The sequence below is a fragment of the Achroia grisella genome, unplaced genomic scaffold (genome assembly GCF_030625045.1).
Source record: "Achroia grisella isolate CSIRO2021 unplaced genomic scaffold, CSIRO_AGI_Agris_v1 utg862, whole genome shotgun sequence".
In the NCBI taxonomy this organism is placed as follows: Eukaryota; Metazoa; Arthropoda; class Insecta; order Lepidoptera; family Pyralidae; genus Achroia; species Achroia grisella.
In genome coordinates, this window is record NW_026713046.1 from 314947 (window position 1) to 336216 (window position 21270).

Sequence of the window (21270 nt, forward strand, 5' to 3'; positions counted from 1 at the left end):
TGTAATGGCTAAAGTTTATCTACGACATAGTACATTTGCATTTTTCAAATTATATTACTTTGTAAAACTATATTATAGAATTAAAAATCACTTTAAAAACATACTAAATATATGTAATATTTTATGTTGACAACATTATGAGTTCAAATAACTTGCAATCAGGGGCCGCAAAATTTTAAAAAGTAATAAATCAATGGTGGATTTTCGTTCTGTGATGGATTTGTGAAAATGGTGGGCTATTTAAATATCTGATAGTGTTATTCGTTATTCATGTCGTTCTATATACTTATCCCTGAATGGGTAACATGTGCCTGGGTACAAATACGAGTGCTTTATTTACCTTTAGCCTCTGTAGTTGGAGTGTGTTGACACTCGATTGTTTACTCGGGAAAATTCGCGGAATTTTATTATTTACCCCTTGAAAAATGTCTTTGGGAGGGTCCACATTCTTGCGAAATGCGACGATGTTGGAGCAACTGCTGGAGGAAATTAATTTTCAAAGGACAAAGGAGATGCGACAGTTGCTTAAAGATGGTAAGTACTGTTTTCAAATTAATTAATTAATCACAACAAATCCCTTTATCCCACGCTTTTGAAAACAATCACGATACTATATATTTATCTTCACGCCTTGTCCCTTACGGTATAGCCAGATATTAAGAAATATTTACTTATATTTTCTAAACAAAGGACAGCTTCTCTATGAAGTGGTCAGAGAAATGTAATATTGTTTTTTACTGATTTCACATGTTGTATCTAATTTAATTCTCATTAAATATAATTTATAATTAATTTATCTCTTCACTGAACTCCTAATTAATTAATTAACAGGTCTCTAGTAAGTGTAGTTACAAATTACTAGTATTTTTCCATAAATGTGTTGAACAAATTGTATTTATGTAAATAAATCATTTGCATTTAAATTCACTTATCATATTAGGGCATATATACTTATAATTGTCAGTAAATAGAGAACTGAATTGTTTGCCTTATGTATATTAATTGATCACTAAGTTACACATCAAAATTATGTGCTTTGTTTTTTTTATTGATTCTCAATGCTTGATACTCAATTTCATTGTGACTAGAATATGTATAGAGTATTTCTATATCTTTTCTTATATTTAGTCTGATTTATTATGTCTGTTGACAAGCTTGTTAGTTTGGTAAACTGAATAGCTTAAGGAGATGTTATTATTATCTCTGATCAGTATGCTATTGACTGGTAGAGAATGCCATCAGGCAATAAGTTCACCATGTATACAATTTCATGAGCAAAAGCATAAATAAATTTGACCTACCAATTACACAACAATTATACTTGTTAGGCAAAGATTTAACAACTTATAACCACTGTTAGTGTAGTGTAAATATATTGTAATAAAATAAAATAAAATTAAGGATTTTACTAACATTAGATGTAAAATATGTAAATTATTTTTTAATAATAAAAGCCTTTATTTACTGATAACATTACATTACAAATTTACAGCAGTAACTGCGGTCCTGTTAGTCTACAATTTTTTTTTTTTATTTTTTTCCCCACATCTGAATGTCAAGTCTGTCATGTGACATAGGCCTCCTCCAAGTATTTCCATAGGGTTCGGTCCCTTGCACTCTGAGTCCAAACTTTCCAGAGTTGAGTGTCTTTTTCTGAGTTCAAATATTATTATTATTATTATGTAAATTATTAACAAATGGGCCATTGATGCCATAATAAACACACTTATTGTTATTATAAATGAATATGTAGAACTACGGCAATTTGTGTGAAATTTTAAAGCAGTAATAGGCAAGAATTATACATTACAACTAATTTCTTTATTAAAACATGTTACAGTCTAAAATCCCTATTCAAGAGCAGTGGCAGCTACTCATAATTGTTTGTTTGTTTGTAATACTTTTTTGTAATTTTTAAAAAAAATCAAAATTAATTTATTCATAAGCGGCTAAAATGTCCTACACGAATAAATTAGTTTTTAATTTGAATTTTTTCCCTACGCTCCAGTTAAGTATACAGATACAATTGAGAAGAACTGGCAAGAAACTCAATTGAATTAGTTTTTTTTTTAAATCCAGTTTATTTACAATGCATAGGTATTTATATAGGTGTCTATGTCTAACATTAAATGAAAATCTCGAACATGAACAACTATTGTCATGCACACTCGTCATTCAAGTAATCGTTTAGTGAGTACAAGTAGTACAATAACATTATAAATAAAAGGACAGAATTGACTTAAAAAATAATGGCATATAATTGCAGACTTGTCCCAAAAGAGAGATATCTTCCGGTCAACCTTTGAGTTACTGAGAGGAAGTGTGGAGTGGTGGAAATAGGTACAATAAATAATACATTGTTTTGATAATGATTTATTATCTCATAACAATATAAAAATGTCTCATTTCTGTATGTGACAAGATAAATTACTAGTCGCAATGAAAGCTGGAATAGTCTAGTCAGGGGATCTTTAGAAACTGGTGAAAAATGTACCACTATATTTGTGTCATTACATTCAATTATAAGCAATTAATAATTAACTCGAGATGATTTCTGTTTTTCTTATAAATGCTAATGGTTTGCGCTGGCGGGGCACCAGTTGAGGATAAAATGAGCATGAGGTCAGGTCAGTTAGTCGTGGTAAATTCAGCATGAATTTATCACAATTATCTCCAGGGGGAATCATGTGAAGGTCAACCTGACATGGTACATTGCTAGCAATGGGGTTATTAGTCCACATTACTAACAATCCCCCCCCCCTCCCTCTAGGTGACTGTTTGTCATCCTATATATTTGTAATATATGCATTATGTTGATCAGAGATAGTATGGCCGTGCAATTTTACAGGTATTAAATAGATTAATACTGAAAAAAATATATATATATATATACATATAAGGTAAAGGGCCATATTATGAGACACCTTTTGAGTAGGAGTTGAATATTTTACATTGTTTAAAAAAAAATAGAGTTGAAACATTGAATTTTTCTAAGTTAATAGTTTGCCTGATATCTACTGAAGTGATAATAATTATTATCAAGTGAGTTTTAGTTGAAAATGCTAATAAATTGAATAAAATAACAGACAAGTACATACGGCCGTATTTATGAAACAGTCTAAAGCAACACGTACGGGTGTTCCATCGGGAATGTCCCAAATTATGGAACTCAAAATGAACTGAAGTACTCACATTAAAAACATTTTTCAGTTACTAATTTATTTATTCATAGTATCAAAAGTTTTATTATTAATTATTAATACAGTTAGATTTAAAAATTATATGAATAAACAAGCAATAAATAAATATTCACTTACAAAGTAAATATGACAAGAACAGTTTCAAATCTTAGGATTAATAAACAAGATATAAAAACCAAATATACATTAAATTAAACCAAAAATTCAACTATTTCATTTCTTCTTTGATCCTTTGTAGTAATGCGTTCTCTAGTAGCTTTTTCCGTTCATCAGCTATCACTTTTTTCTCATTTAATAATTGTTTTCTTTTATGTAGCTTTTCTTCTTTAGTTTTACGATCAGTTTCTTTTTTTGAGTCATATTGCATCCATTGATCAGATATGCCAGCAGAAGGTAGTTTGAGTTTACCTGATGACTCAACTTTAATCCATTTTTTCTTGACTTCAAATTCAACTCAAATATTAATTCATCACCAACATTACGCACAATATTAAATTTATATTAACAAAATATTAGTTAAATTTAGTCAATTTAAATTACTACTTTCATTAATACCAGAATGAGATTCAGTAACCATATCTAAAGGTTCATTTTATACTATAATTTCATACAGTAATTACCTCAGGAATGGCCGCTTTGTTGAGACTGGGTACTGGTATTTATCAGAGGAGAATATTTATTAGAAGAATGACAATCATTGTTAAGTGTCATGTAATCATTAGTTTTATCATTCGACTTGATTATTAATCAAATTATTTTATTACTGTTCTGTTCTTTCTCTAAAAATTAAAATTTACCAACGTCACTTCTTTGACAGTTAGTTTATTTATTTCATGAAAACCAACCAATATCAAATTATAAAAATTATACCAAACAATCAAAATTAATAATAACAATATAAAACAAGTCTATAGAATAAAGATATCAAATTCAATAAAAAAAATGTATCTACCTATAAAAATTATTAATTTAAAAACATCTATAAAAATGTGATATGTAGGTGCTTCGTAAAAATTTTGAATAAAATAAAGTATTATTAATTTTTTCAGGCAGGTTTTCCACTTAAGTATATGTTTTAATTAACATAAAACAATATTTATCATCCAGCTTATTCATTTTTGAGGTTAGTTTTTTATTTTCATGGAAATTTACAATCTATGTACTTATCTAAATGCAAATTTTTATAAATATAAACTGTTCTAACGTAAATTGCTTTGTTATAATTAATTAACAATTATTAACACGAAATTAACTAAATATTGTCCACTTATTGCTGTTTCATAATTACGGACAACTTAGAAAATCGAATGTGAGGGGGATGTGGAACACTGAATATACTGTTCCATAAATACGGTCTGTTTAGAAATTTTTGCGGCAATTATGAAACACCTAAATAAAAAATAAATACCTTATTAAAGTACTTTAAATTCAATATCAATCAATAGATTATAAGTCAAACTTTTGATTAACATGTTTCAAGTATTTTTGAATCATTGACAAATATTTCAAATTGTTAAAACAATTGTGATGACACCTGTCATTCTCTAACTCTAAAAGACAGTCTTTTTTCATGCAACCTGACACGTGCATTTCACTATTTTTTTTTTCTATACATTTTAAGGTGTTTACCAAAATAAATTAATTTAATCAATAAATAGGTTATTAAAGATCATAAAGATAATATTATAAATACTGAATACGTTAGAAATTATTTGTAATTCAGATTTTTATCACTTGTTTCATAAACTAGTACAATGTTCCATAATATGGCCCTTTACCTTAAATAAAATTGGAGTGTCTGTTTGTAATATTGAAATAACCGTTTATTACTACACACATATGAATATAAATACGGTAATCGGTATATACACCAAAATATTTATTTTACAAGATTTGTCTGTCTGTCAGTCTGTCTGTTTGTTCCGGCTATTACTAATCTCTGAAATGGCTGGACCGATTTTGACGGGACTTTTTTAATAAGGAGTAACTTAGGCTACTTTTATTTTAGAAAAATAAAGTTAAATTCCACGCGGACGAAGTCGCCGGTACAGCTAGTTTAAAATATCCATAATATCAAATTTTACAAATATCCTAATCTAATCAAAATTTGAAATAAACAATAGCATTGTGACAGATGGACAGATGCATGTACAATGTTAGGCCATATGCATTCTATATGATTATATTTGTTTGGAACCCCAATAATATAATTTCACCCCATGTTATGATCCCTCTATTGCCAATAGGGTTATTTTTAATGACTGATGTTTCTTAAGGACTGTATTTTTATATTTAGTCATAAGAGAAACTACGGTCGTTGTAGGTGAAGACATATATTTCAAATTTGACAATAAAAAAAAGGAACAAAGTATAAAATATTTAAAATGTATTTATAAAAAAATATAATAATAATTATCATACAAAAAGGTGCGTTATGCACAGTTCATCATCGCAGCCCGGAAGACGTCCACTGCTGGACATAGGCCTTCCCCAAAGATCTCCACGACGATCGGTCCTGCGCTGCTCGCATCCAATGTCTTCCAGCGATCTTGACCAGATCGTCGGTCCACCTTGCTGGAGGCCTTCCCACGCTGCGTCCTCCGGTCCGTGGTCGCTACTCGAGGACTTTACTGCCCCAACGGCCATCTGTCCTACGAGCTATGTGCCCTATCCATTGTCACTTCAGAGTCGCAATTCTTCGGGCTATGTCGGTCACTCTGGTTCTTATGCATAGTTATTATGTGAAAATTTCTTTATATTTTCATTTTTGATTTTACGTTATTTGACTAATATAGAAATATGGGTTTCATTACAATTTTGGCATCACTGCCTGACTACTTTCATGACGTGACTTGATTTGCTTGATTGTTACTGTTTTTTTTTTATTGATGATTATGGTATAGTTCGCCCGCCTGCACTCTTTTTTTTTAATTTATAGTTGCTTATAAAATCTGCCGCTTCCTTTGTGGCGACATCCTTTTGGACTATTTCCCGCCTGCACTAGCGGTACACGCTGGTGGGGCACCAGTGGAGGTCAGGATGAGATCAGCTCAGTTTGCCCGTTGTGATTAAATAAGCAGGGGTTAATTGCTGGTTATTCATTTTTAGATGGTTTCCAGGGGCATTCGCGGGGAGGTCAACCTAACATTCCCCTCTATTTCCCCTTACCACTTCATTACATTTAGTATATACTAGCTGTTACCGCGATTTCGTCCGCGTGGAATTTAACTTTATATTTCTAAAATAATAGTAGCCTAAGTTACTCCTTATTTCATCAGCTACCAACCAAAAAAGGTCCCGTCAAAATCGGTCCAGCCATATCAGAGATTAGTCGGAACAAACAGGCAAACAGACTAAAATTGTAAATAATGTTTTTTTGTGTATGTAACGTATTTATATTCATATGCATGTATTAAAAAACGGTTATTTCAATATTACAAACAGACACACCAATTTTATTTATATGTATAGATTACATAGCTTGTGGGATATCGAAGGTTGTTTAGTCTGATGAATAAACATATCTTAGTCTGGGGTAAGAGGGAGTCAAATAAATAATAATGCCACCTCTAGGAAAACACATATAATATGAACTTTAAAATACAACAGCATCGGTACAAACAGTTATAGATACACATTACATGTATGTAGTTCTATTATATTCCATAGCTCATCCTATTTCATTCATATATGATGCATAAAGAAAACTTGCATCGACAAGGAATGTAACATCAACAGTACAGCTCAAATATCATAGAGCCTCATTACAACTAAAAATATTTAACATCTATTTGATCGACTAAGAACAATCATTCCTAGCGGATTAGTCTGTTTTATAAAATACCTTTTTGAAATTCAAATTCAAAAATATTTTTTTCATGTAGGACATTTTAGCCGCTTATGAACGTCAAATTCTTTACCCACCGTCCAGTTCAGTAATACAGTTAGTAATTATTTATTGGGGCTGTAAAATTACTGATCGTCCAGTCACCATAGTTTTTTTTTTATTTGATATATGTGTGTCAAATAATGATAGTGTGTTTATACACACTATCATTATTTGTAATATTATTAACAATAATGTTGTTTAAATATTATTATAAAAAAATATCATGGCCTCTCCATGTATTCCGCTGTGCCAAGTTTCATACTTCTCCAGCCGCGTGGAGTACATTTTTTTTTGCTTTACGATTAAAGTTTTAATGACAAAGAACATAGAGTTCTATTTCTGTGTGAGTGGTTTGTTATAACTAGGGTTGCAATATATATATAAGCGGGTTTCCCGGATTCACCCTTTTCGGAGGGTGTCCGACGAATAGGGTTGTCCGGAAGTGGTATTGGAAAGCTGTTTTGGTGGGAATCATTAAACATTTAATTAACCAAGTTTTACTCCTGTAGAAAATAAACAAATAATTTAATATTGTCTAAATCATTTCTACATGTTTTTACAAGTGTCCAGGAAGAAAAATAGGAATGAAAAGTAAGGAAGAATTGTCCCAGAGAATTGGAAATATGTAGTACTAATTAATCTTCAGATTAAATATACCAAAATGTCTTCTAAATAACCATAGTACTTATTATGAAGCATAGACATCTATACATATAAATAAAATTGGAGTGTCTGTTTGTAATATTAAAATAACCGTATTTTACTACATGCATATGAATATAAATACGGTACATACACCAAAATAACATTTCTTACAATTTTTGTCTGTCTGTTTGTTCCGGCTAACCTCTGAAATGGCTGGACCGATTTTGGCGGGACTTTTTTTGGCAAGCGGCTGATGTAAAAAGGAGTAATTTGGCTACTTTTATTTTAGAAAAATAAAGTTAAAATCCACGCAGATGCAGTTGCAAGTGCAGTTAGTAATAAAGTTAATAATCAGATTTCCAGTCATAGTAGGTATTTTTACATAAACCGAACAACTTTGTTTGCGTGTTCATCATTCTGTCATACATAAATGTGGCGTTTTAATTGTATGAAAGTTGGCACTTATTTAGTAATGTTATGATATGATACTTCAAACTGTTTCAATGGATTTCCGGGATAGTTTATAATAGACGTCTTCCTAACGGAAAGCTAGTTGTATGACAGTACACTTCCTGCATTCAGTAATTAACTAGTAAGAACTGTTTAAATATTAAATAACCATTTTTTTACAGTATAACTTAATGGAATAAGTATTCTCTCTTAGTTCTTCCAAATAAATACTTTATGATTTTTTTTTAATTTGAAATACTGTAAAAATTGTGTGATAGACAAATCCAGGCAAAGTGTAACGAAATGGTTTCGCAGAAAGAATTATGTATGAATGGCATATTTTTCCAAATATATACTTTAACAATTTCTTTTAAATTTGAAATACTATAATTGTGTGGTAGACAAATCGAGGCAAAGTGTAACAAAATGATTTTGCAGAAAGAATTATTTATGAATGGCATATTTTTATTTTATGTAAACAGCTTTTACAATATCACCTCTATATTCCCAACACGAAACAGACAGAGCAATGTGCTTAGTTACTATTAAAAATACATTTACATAAAATTGATTGATTTTTTTACAAAATTAATATCATGTGTAGTTCAGACATTTTGTTTTTTAAAATATTGCATTATCTTTTCTGATATAGTAAAACATTTTTGTATGTTTCCATACTACGAAATTTGGTAGCCTGCTATGTATGAATAACTTTCATACATTAAAAATATTATTATTAGGCATTCCCTTAAGTTAATTTATAAGGCAATGTGGGTACAGAACAGAAGCTTTTTATATACAGCTGACAATAAATACTCTGAGATTCAGCGTTAACACAATAAATAGCTTTCTTCTGTGATAGGAATAACATTATGCATATGAGCCGTGTATAAGGCTTCATTCACAATCGACGAATCGCTTTTTAATACCAATCGTAAATAAATCGTTGTAATTACTGTCCTATAAATTTCCATAAATATATACACACGATTGTCGGAGGACCTATGAATTGTCGTAAGTGAAACATGTGTCCAAAAATACGAATCTCATAGGACAAATTGTTACGACATTATACAATTTGAATATTTTTTTTATACGTCCAATAATTACCGTAGTAAATTCTAATAAAATTATAGATATACTGTTAATGCCTACAGTATTTATATTATTTAATAATAGTCATAAATAAATAACTCTGAACAAATTTGCACAGCGCCATCTAGTTCCTAACTTGGTTTCAGATTTTATTCTTACCTAGGGTATTAGACAGCAGTCTGACAAATTGAGTAAATACATTTTTTTTGTAAATAGTACTTAATATAGGTAATAAAAATAGTTTCAATATGCATCATCTGTAATTGACTTAACGAATGGTATTAAAACCCGATTCGATTTGCATTATAGGAACGTCTGTCATTAACTAATGTAAGTGTGAATGAGCCGTAACTGTTAAATATATTATCAGGTACTCGTGTCTATGTGCCCCTATTTAATATTTCCTTAAAAAATATGCTTCATAATAAAATAATAAATAAATAAATAGATGCAAAGAAACATGGGTTCGCTTACTATTGAATTGAGAAGTTATTTCTGTAATATTATCATCTTTTATGCATTACTGACATGCAATTTTAAAGAATTCAGGGATCTTACTTCGTTTGTTAATGTTTTGAGTAACTTATAATATTAATAAACAAATTAACTTTTAATTATATACATATACATATATGTATATTATTTTATTATGAAATTTTTCTATACACAAATTTGAGAAATATTTTTGTGTAATGACAGCATTAAATACATCATATTTCATTGAACAATAAATATTTAATCATTATATTGTTGGAATAAATAAATTTAATGCCGGTATTAATACACTGTGATGATAGAAAGTGCTCGATAGCTTTATGATGCATTAGTTTACGTTGTGTGTACAATTGCATACACATGTTTGTTATAATTGTTTTTACAATCATTTAAGAGTAACAAATTGGAAATATATAACACAAAGTGGTGGCGCCACTGCAAACTAAAGCAACATAACAATTACACTACCAAAACACATTTCCTCATGTGTACATTGAAGGCACTTTATATTTTACATTCAGACATTCCAAGCGACTTACTGACAGGTCCCTATACCTTATACATATATAAAATATTACAGTACACAAATCTAACTTCAGACATTTCCATGTTGTTATCTACAATAATTACTAATTTAACTGTACGTTACAATATGAACTATTTGGATCGAATTCAGTAATCCAACGATTGTGCTGCACTTGAAATTCGCAATGGATTCTTGCAATTAAGTTTGGAGAATATTAATTGTAGGAACAACTAGGTCAGCACACAAGCATTCTTGTTCGTGTTACAGATAGCGGCTTTGTAGTGCTACAAGGAACTACATATTGGACAGATCTGTTTGTGCGTCACTTCCTGTTTCAAGAGGAGCAGGCGATCGACTGCGACGACCTCTTGTTCTTTGTTAGAAAGCGCCACGTGAAGGGATCCTCTCGATACCTGCCCAAATATGAGGTAAGTACAATGCTTGTTACTGTACATGCAGACTGCAGTTGCAGTGACCAGTTACCATTATTTTAATTAATTCAAAGAAGTATACAGTAACACTGCGGAGAAGGAATTTGAAAACTGTCTCTAATATGAATATAGCAAGGTAAAAGATGTAAGATGCTGTATTGTCAGCGTCAGTTAGTGAGTCAAGTATCAGTGGCAGACTGTACCAACATCATAGGAAGAATGATGTCTTGTATATATGTATATAATAATATAAGTAATATTTTCACATAAAACTCCAATATAATTGGTATCATTGTACACTGAAGTATTAGATATCATATCAAAATTGAGATAAAATTATTTATCGTGTACATAGTTTGAAGAGGATGTTGTTTTATAATCCTCAGATATGTCACTAATAAATAGTGAGATATCTGTATGTTTAGTTTGTATATATTCTAAATTTTATATCATAGTTTTAGAAGATAAATGTTATTATTCTTTTTGATTGGATTGTGTTGTGGTCACCGTACTACACCTTGCATAACGTATAGTAATGTAATGCACAGTAGCTCTTGGGCAGGTTACATTATAAAATAGTTATATATTAGTAGATCGTCGCATGTCGATTCTATTATCACACTTTTGAAAAGAAATATAACATTATCAATGAATTTATTATGCCATTTCTTGTCTCGTGAACACTAGAAGACTCCAATCAGGATTTCGGTGCGAATAAGTACTTAATTTTACTTCATTGAAAATTTCTCATTTATTTTCTAGTTTAGCACCATATGGATGTTACAAAACTCTATTAGACAATTCTTTGGAAATACAAAAAGTATGTTTTAATAACAGCTATGTACTTTATTTTATACAATACAAAAATATTATTTCTTATATTATGAAGTTATTACGACTATGATGCACTACTCTGTATCTAGTGGTCCGGCTGCACCGCTGCCGGTGCATCGGTGCGTCGGCCGCATGTCTGCCGCCACTCGTCCCGCCCACCATGTCGTCTAATCACAGTACATTTCGCTAATAAATAGCAGCTCAAATCGTTTATAATAACCACTTATAAAATATATTGTTTACAAAAACAAAAATTCTATCAACAGCATGACATTTCGATCGCATTGTTTTTTGTCAAATAAAAATAATATCTTACAGTTCTATTCAACAATAAAAGCATAGGTACGAGGTTGTCAGAATGTAGAACAGTTCGCTTTTGGTAATGAGCTCTATGCGATCTAGTTATCACATTACACGCGCGCACGCACGCTCACATATTATTGTGGTCACTTAAGCACAGCCGAATGCGTTTTGTAACGCAGTCCGCCACCGGTCCAACGAGAATGTAAAGGCCCACAGTTCCACTCAACCGTATTGTCTGTCGCTTTGTTCACAGACTGACGTCGAGGTATTCCGCAAGGACTCAAAGAAACTGCCCATCGGCGACCCGGAAATCGACTGGGAAGAGACTGTTTACTTGAATCTGATTGTACACCAGTTCGACTACACGCTCACGCTGGCCATTTGCACGCGGACCAGTCCGAAGGAGCTGCAGGTCCTGAAGAGGCACTCGCAGAAGGTGAGTGAGCGTCATACACGTTCTGGAGGTGGCAGCGCTGCACGAGCGCGTCACTAGCTGAGCCGGCTGAACAGCTTGGTGCGCGGCCACGGCAGCGGCCAGTCGTACCGTCGCGGCACCGGCCCTCGCACGTTCCGCTCCAGGTATGTGAACAGCCAGTACCACCACTCGCGCTGGATCATGTAGTTGTTGTAGCCGTTGCTCCGATGCGGCGTCACCAGCAACGAATGGAACGTCCAGAACAGTCTCGTAGTCACGTAATAGGCGATCACTACGTCCACCGTGTAATGTCCGTGGGCCAACAGCACGAATGACACGCCCAGCAACGCTGAACCCCACATCGCCCAGTGTACGGGCCACAATTTTTTTGGTGAATACTCAGCTACTATCAAATAACTTAACACAAGAACCATAGTATGTCCTGAATATATATAATCCCCGCAGTATGTGTGTTTTCCGTTTATAGACAGGCCGAAGCCTGATATTAAGTAAAACATTCTTTTGAAGACGAGCAGCGGTGTCGTGTTGTTGCTCTTAGGGCTGCAGAAGTACGTGGTGCTCGACACCGGCAGAACGGTCACGAACATGGTGATCGATCGGTACAGGTACAGCAAGCCGATGATGAAGAACAACCTCCGAGCTACTATAAATCTGTGTTTGTGGAAGATGATCACTAGCGTGGCCACCGTCGTTGATATCATGATTAGATATTCTGACACAGCTAGGCCCCAGTCTCTGGCATCTATATTGTCCAGTACAATGTCGTTGAGTGGCGCCGTCGTGTTCCTGTCAGGCAGTCGTTCGTGCACTAACGACAGTGACATCATATTGATGCACACGCATAGGAACAAGAAGACGAAAGATATTATAGTTTTCCATATTTCTTTTGGATATCTCTCCTCCCTGGCAGTCCCGGCGGGTATTTCAACGATGAAGTCTCCGGTGTGCGTGCGCTGCGGCGAATGGTCTTGGTCCGGGTCTGACTCGTCGGTGGTCGGCTGCGGCGCGTCTTTTTTTACACCGCGCGCTAGCAGAGGTTGCCGCTGCATCAGTTCTGCTTGGCTAGGCATGTCGCCGTTCTGGCTCCTTTCGCTTTGCTGCCGCGAGGCGTTATTGTTTAAGTCATTTCGTTTTAGACGAGGCTCGAAGTTGATGCCTTTGATTTCTTCACACGCAGTGTGGGTGGCTATGTCAACATCGCAGAGCTCTGGCGTGGCCGGGGGCGGGGGACTGGGCTCTCGGGGAACCAGCGCTAGCTCCTTGGAGGGCAGCTCATTGGCGAGGTACACCCGCACAGACTCTACCAGCGGCTCCGCAAAGTTGATTTGTTTTGGCGGCGATGGCTCTTTATCCGGGGAACGGGCCGATATCGTCATCCAATCACCATTCGGTTGGAATGTGCCTGAAAAATAGAGAAAATTCAATATTAATAAATTATATTTATCATACATTTTGCTCGAAGTTCGATTATATTCAATATATGTCATAAATCAGTGTAGATAACGCTCCATGTGATAGATTAATTGAAAAATACTTTTAGCACTGCATTTTTCATGTATAATGTTCTTACAGACGCTTATTGCCTTGAGTCGAGATAGATATTTATCTAAATTACTTTACGCACACAATATACCGGTGGACCAGTGCATGTTTCTAGAAATGTCAACTTGTGCATAAACAAAATACGTAATACACGAGATACAGTTCAAAGACCGTGGGGTATGATTGCGCGACAGGGAGACGCGCGGCGCGCCAGCCATTGTGTACCCCTCTTCCTTATATCAGATGACAATATTAACCACTGATGAATCTATTCCATAGTCACGCCGCGTATCTGTCTCAATCTCAATTGAATAGTGATTCAGGGCCTCAAGATGCAAGGGATAAATTTAGATCGCTCGCGACAACACGTATCTCGTACTTGTGTTGACATGGAGTCACTGTTTATTAGTGGTGATCCACGCTATAGAAAATCATATGGTCGCGGCATACTTACACGATCAATGGTTCAATTATCATCGTAGTCGAACGCTAATGCTCATCGATTCCGATGTTCTGTGCTTATACTACCGATAGAAAGCCGGAGGGGCCGCTTCGCGTCCAGTAAAATCACAAAGTCACGTAAACTAGGTCGAAATGGAAAACTATATGCACTCACTACACTGCACAGGTAACGGCCCACTCGTCAAAGGCTTAGCTGTCGAACTGCAACGGTCGATGGTGACGTTCACTTACTACAATACACGTACCGGACGGCAGTATTTATCGCGTTAGGAATTAGTATTAAAAAACAAACGGATATTTCGTTGTTACGAGCGCGCGTGCGAAGCGGCTGGCGCGTACTAGAAACTGATTTAGAACTGGTTGGCTTCGACAATGTTCGGCTGCGATCGTGCGTTGTCGGGACAATGACAATAAGGCCGCTACCTGACTGGACGGTACGACAGCGATCGCGGCAATTCGCTTTACGAGTCATCGAATAGAGTGACGTGAATCATACCGATTAGTCTGATAAATACATGACTCAATATATAAACGGTTTGATTTTAATAATGTAAATAGGGAAATACGTATAGTATTCATACATATTTATATTTAAAGATTGATCCTTTGAATGTAGTTGATAATATTAAAGATTTCAAGTTTATGCGTTACATAATTAATGAGTGAAGTTTAATCTATGAGTATCTAGAGGTGTAATTCAGATTACTGATTACTGATAACTAACGTTTTAAAATATATTTTAGATAACATAATTTCTCGACAAATAAGGATGAAATTTAGAAATAAAAACGGTGTGTTAACTGCTTTACCGGTATCAGTTAAACAAAACCCCGGAAAAAACTGATTAATCGCTGCGCCGATCAGTCAAGAATGGGCCTAAATGCGAGCGACACAGTGCGTCTCGCTTCCCAGGTCGAGCCAAGCGACCGTTCGACATGGCTCAACGCTGGTCGGTGGAGGCGCGCGCCGCCCCCTCCCCACCCCCGTCTTTCCCCTCGCCGCCATCACCCCGTCACCCCGCAGCCCTACTAACAACATTATGTCCCATAAAGACGACATCAATGAACCCGCACTTATGGAAATTCGTAGCAATAACACAAAGTACAAACGTGTATGAAAGTTTTAATTATAACAAAAAAATATATATTTATATAATTATTTCTGTTTATGTAGTAGATTGTACAAATCGTAATTTTTTTGCAATGATAACGTAATAGTGTACCTGCCTGCGTTTACGGTATACGTTGGTAGGGTACCAGGAAGGGTTATAGGATGAGCATGAAATCAAGTTATTCAGCTAGAAATTGACCGCGATGTTTTTCAGGGGGACCGCACAGAGGTCGATCTAACATTATGTTTCAAGCAATGGGGCTGTTTAGTTGTTTTTGATATCTTTTTTGCGATACCACCTATCCCACTGTTTTGGGTTGGAAGAAATCTAAGGATAAGTCTACCTTTGTTAACTTGTTTACATTGTCTCTAAATTATATTATTACTGTATTATACATGTAATAAAGAATATTTAAAAATACTAAGCAAATTGTTATTGAATTTCGTAATCGCTTGTCTACGGTAGATAAGATACATGGGCCTCACGAGCGTCTGTCATCTCACGTCGCCTCGTGGAAAACTACGTCTCATCTCGCGCGGTTAATTATATATTGTATTAATATTTAATGGCTGCTAGGGTAGATGGTTTGTGAGTATTCAAATCAAATCCAAAATAATTTATTCATGTAGGACAGGTCCACGTTACGAACACTGATTAGACTATTTGCTTTAGCAATGGCATGTGCTTGTAGTCACTCTATTCTCCCAAATATGAATTTAAATGAATCTGTATTATTGTAAACATGTATAATATTTATTTGAAAAGAATACGAGTTGAGTTTCTTGTCAGTTCTTCTCATCTCGAACTAAATGAATCTGTATTATTGTAAACATGTACAACATTTATTTGAAAAGAATACGAGCTGAGTTTCTTGTCAGTTCTCCTCATCTATAATCATTCCGAACTGACGGTAGATTTGATATATCATAAGAGTCTGTAATAGACCTGCATGAATATTTGAATATTTGACATTCTAGTCGCTTATTAATGTAATTTTTTTTGTATTACTATCATCCTGTTCAATATACAGATTCAATTGAGAAGAACTGGCTAGAAACTCAAATGAATTTCTTTATTTTTAAAAGCCAGTTCACTTACTTTGTGTACATACGTATGCATATGTCTAACATTAAATGAAAATCCCGTACATGACAACTATTGCCAGGCGTGTTCGTCATTTACATAGACAGAGATAGACAATGCAAGTGTTAACATTCTAGAAATTATTCATTATGAAATATCATTAAAAATGCTGTTTTTTAACTTCAAACTTTCTAGACGATTCTAGCAATTTGAATTCCATAGCAACTATGATTCATCACATATAATTAGTTTAGGGGATAGTGCCTAATTTAGCCCCAAAAATGACATTGAATTAGGACTTACTACAGTTAAGAAAGAGGGGGAGGGGAAGACCAAGGAATAGCTACATCAAACAAATTGAGGACAAAATGGGAGTCGTGTCGTATCAAGAATTAAAGAGCATGATGGAAGATCGCGGAAAGTGGCAAGAGCTCCACCAACAAGAGCGTAGCTCTTAAATTATGAATGAATGAAACAGTTAGTGTGGGGCTATGGTGTCTCCGCGACTCGGGCAATAGACGCTTCATCGTACCTTGGAGTTTTTAGTGATTAGGAGCCTTACCCGCTTGCCTCCCCCGGGGCTGGGGGGTCTGCATGAGGGATTTTCTCCAAGTGAAAAAGAGGGCTATAGTGTCTAATTTAGGGCCTCATTTTTCTTAAATTGTATTCAACTGCAGCTAGAAATTGTAACTTCTAGGAAAATCAAAGTCAAAAGTTGATATAGATTTAGTTAGTGTGGGATTATAGTGTCTACATATTTTAGGGTCAAAAATTCCTAAATTAAAAAGACTTACGATTCAATACCAAGAAATTTTAACTTCTAGTAAAAAACGTGCAAATCAAAGTGAAACTGACATTGGTTTTAGAACTGATTTTAATGAGTCATTTAGACCTAAAATTTTACATTTAATTGCTAGCTATGTCCGTGTTGTAATGATAATTAGTTAATGACGAAGTTAATAAATAAATTGACAATTGCAGTTTAATGACAGTAAGTTATAATGTGGGGTATATAATGTTGGAATTGGGGCCTAAATTTGACACAACTTATATATAAAATTCTCGTGTCACAATGTTAGTTACCATACTCCTCCCAAACGGCTTGAGCGATTTTTATGAAATTTTATATGTATATGTTCCGGCTACTCTATGAAATGGCTGGACCGATTTTGACGGGACTTTTTTTGGCAGGTAGCTGATGTAATAAGTAGTAACTTAGGCTATTTTTGTTTTAGAAAAATCGAAGTTAAATTCCACGCGGACGAAATCGCGGGAACAGGAATTATAAATTACAATGATGAATATTAGTAACGATTGTTGCTATTCGGCCATCTGGCGTCATATCGTGTTCCTTAAATGTTGTTTGTCGTTTTGCTATCTTTGATTCGGTTATCGTTTTATTTCACATCGTATATATTTCAATAAAACATATGTTCAAATTAACTATTGTAATCTATTAATACATATTTTAAAATATATATATTTCTTTTAAATAAACTGACAATAACAAACTTTAGCATATCGTTGATTAAATAAAAAGACATTTTTCAAATTAGAAGCTAGAATTGCCTCCTTTCATATAAGTCAATTAAATTAACCACGCCGTCTTAATCATTATCTAAATACATTTAAAATGATATATAATACTTTTGTGTAAATTTAAAACGTTAAAGGAAAAATAATTTAAATAAATTTAAAAACTTTAAATGCTTGTCTTGTAAGAAGTGTACATTTTGAATATTGACATTCTTCTATTTAACCGACGATGTGTAGTCTATGGCCACATTCGGATGACTCCAGGACTTTCTTGTTATTGAATATTTATTTTAATAAATACCTCTCATCTCGAAATCATTCCGAACTGACGGTATATTTGACATATCATAAGAGTCTGTAATAGACCTACATGAATAAAGATATTTTGAATTGACCAATTATTGATACTACAGCGTGGAAAGGCCTCCAGCAAGGTGGACCAACGATTTGGTCAAGATCGCTGGAACGCATTGGATGCGAGCAGCGCTGGACCGATCCTATCCTGGAGGCCTATGTTCAGCAGTGGACGTCTTCCGGGCTGAGATGATGATGATGATGATGATGATGATGGTGATGATGGTGATGATGGTGATGATGATGATGATGATGATGATGATTGCTACTACTATTCAAAGTCGGTAAATAAAGTAGAAAGTCCGGATCTGTCCGTACAAAGCCGAATAAATAACCCTACTCTACTTGTATATGTCGTAAATAGCGTTAATTAAAAATTGCATTCTGCATTCTTACTTCACTATAATTTACTACCATCAGTTCTATTGTAAAGTTAACCATTAACAATAGTTATTAGTCAGTGATTATGAATAATATACTATTGTAATATTAATCGTGTCATTTGAATGTATATATCTTTACACTATATCCCCAAAGGGGTAGGCAGAAAGTTATCATACAAAATTTACTAGTTACCCACCCCGACTTTGCACGGGTGTACATGTATATCTATATATATATAACTCAAAGGTGACTGACATAGTGATTTATCAACGCATAGCCCAAATCACTGGACGGATCGGGCTGAAATTTGGCATGCAGGTAGATGTTATGACGTAGGCATCCGCTAAGGAAGGATTTTGATTAATTCTACCCCCACGGGGGCAAAATAGGGGATGAAAGTTTGTATGAAACTTTGTCAATTTTAAACCGATCGTGCTGAGACTTTGCATGCATAGGGCTACTATGACGTAGGCATCCCCATAGAAAGGATTTTGATAAATTCCACCCTTAAGGGGATAAATTAACGCGAGCGAAGCCGCGGGCAAAAGCTAGTCATACATATAAACCTTCCTCTTGAATCACTCTATCTATTAAAAAATAACCTCTTCAAATACTAATTGCGTAGTTTTAAAGATTTAAGCATACATAGAGACGGACAGACAGCGACAGCGACTTTGTTTTATACTATGTAATAAGTATTTAATTATAAATTCTTGAAAAAGCCATATGTAAGTTGCCGTTCGCAGCTACCACCTCGACCAAGTTACCACCACATAAACACGTTTGTGACGTGACAGGACGTGACATGGTCACAGTGGCATGTCATAATTGGATAAATACATTATTCCTACACGCATTTGCGGAATTCCGATCATGCAGTACATGTTACATACATACATACAGTTTAATAAACACACCACACAATGAGATACAAGTCTTCATTGCTATGTTATCCGTCATACTCGTGAACGGGTGCTGCTTGTGGGGTCTGTTCAGGTTGCGAACACTGATTAGATTTTTTGTTTTTTGCAATAGCATATGCTGGTGGTCACTCTATTCTCTCTGAAACTGTGTTACTGTAAATATGTACAACATTTATTTAAAAGAAAATACGAGCTGAGTTTCTTGAGCATGTGTCCGGGGATTTGCTCTTCGGACTTTTAAGTACACATCAGATGTCCGTGCGTTCACCACTAAAGATAAGATAAGATAAGATAAGATAAGATAAGATAAGATAAGATAAGATAAGATAAGCATTTATAGTCTATAACTGTGTTACATCATATATGGAAACGACCAGTTTATCAATTTCGGACGTACAATATGAAATTAGAATATACAATTACATCAAATAACCAAATTACAAAAACAAAAATAATAAAAAATAACTATTTACAACACAATTTAGAGAGTTGGATATATGTTATCCCTGACCTGTTTAATTAAATACAGCGTTTGTATAATGTGTTATATATTGTTAGGTTTCTATACAAACAGCAATCTTTTAGCAATGAAGTGCGAATTGTCAGTGTCGCGTACACGCGTCTCGCGACGTCATCATGCTATCATCATAACATATTTCCAACTAGCTGAGCCTGCGGTTTCACACGCTTTAATTTAAAAAAAAATATAGCCTATATGTTACTCTGATGCATAAGCTATATTACTGTAAAGTTTCGTCGAAATCCGTCCAGTAGTTTTTGCGTGAAAAAGTAACAAAGTATTAATATGTTACTCTGATGCATGAGCTATATTACTGTAAAGTTTCGTCGAAATCCGTCCAGTAGTTTTTGCGTGAAAAAGTAACAAAGTATTAATACTGACATTCTTTTAATATTTATACCATATTTCATGCAAATAAATACATTTCATTTCATTTCATTCAACAAATATCCATACACACAAACTTTGTTGTTTTTAATATTATTAACATTAAGATGTTATTTTGTTCTAATCCACTCAGCCATTACTGTAACAAGCTTCTCATATATATAATTCTTGTGTTATAGTGTTTGTAACAAAACTCCGAAATGTTTGGACCGATTCTTATGGAATTTTGTATGTATATTCAGTACGTTTGAAAATTGGACGTAAATTATTTTTCATACTCGTAAGTGATAAGGGGGTACGGAACATTTTTTTTTTTAATTATTGTATAAATATAATTCGGTATTAAAAATGTATATAATCCAAAATTTACACCTTTTTACCATCAACCCCTATTTTTTAATAGCGATTTTAGTACTTCAATAATTTTCTACCCTCGGTGGTGGATAACTGAGATAATGATTTTATATATAACATTTGTTGGGTCAGGTTATTTATTATAAAATTATTGTAATGTAACAAGTTATTCTTCTCAATACTGCTGCAACAGTGGTTCTCAAACTTGACTACAACAGAACCCAACTAAAAAAACTTCCAAAGTTAATAAATAACCCTGGACAATTCACACAGCGCCATCTAGACCCAAGTTAAGCCAGCTTAAGCTTGT

At 34.0% G+C, this 21270-nt stretch overlaps 2 protein-coding genes across 4 annotated transcripts in view; one reads left to right on the top strand and one right to left on the bottom strand.

Moving 5' to 3' along the window:
- The first annotated feature begins 204 nt into the window (after nucleotides 1–204).
- Nucleotides 205–21270, top strand: part of LOC131852794 (uncharacterized protein KIAA0930) — a 61734-nt gene continuing 40668 nt past the window's right edge. The window contains exons 1-3 of the mRNA XM_059203525.1: nucleotides 205–534; nucleotides 10568–10728; nucleotides 12122–12304. Coding sequence (XP_059059508.1) covers nucleotides 426–534; nucleotides 10568–10728; nucleotides 12122–12304 — 453 coding nt within the window. The 5' untranslated portion in view covers nucleotides 205–425. The remainder of the gene's footprint in view (nucleotides 535–10567; nucleotides 10729–12121; nucleotides 12305–21270) is intronic.
- Nucleotides 12213–21270, bottom strand: part of LOC131852795 (phosphatidylcholine:ceramide cholinephosphotransferase 2-like) — a 200469-nt gene continuing 191411 nt past the window's right edge. The window contains exons 1-2 of one of the 3 annotated variants that reach the window (XM_059203528.1): nucleotides 14463–14648; nucleotides 12213–13706 (exon numbers count right to left, since the gene is read on the bottom strand). In XM_059203528.1, coding sequence (XP_059059511.1) covers nucleotides 12358–13680 — 1323 coding nt within the window. In that variant the 5' untranslated portion in view covers nucleotides 13681–13706; nucleotides 14463–14648 and the 3' untranslated portion in view covers nucleotides 12213–12357. Of the gene's footprint in view, nucleotides 13707–14300; nucleotides 14649–21270 lie in introns of those variants that run through there. The other 2 variants (XM_059203527.1, XM_059203526.1) reach the window with 2 other exon arrangements.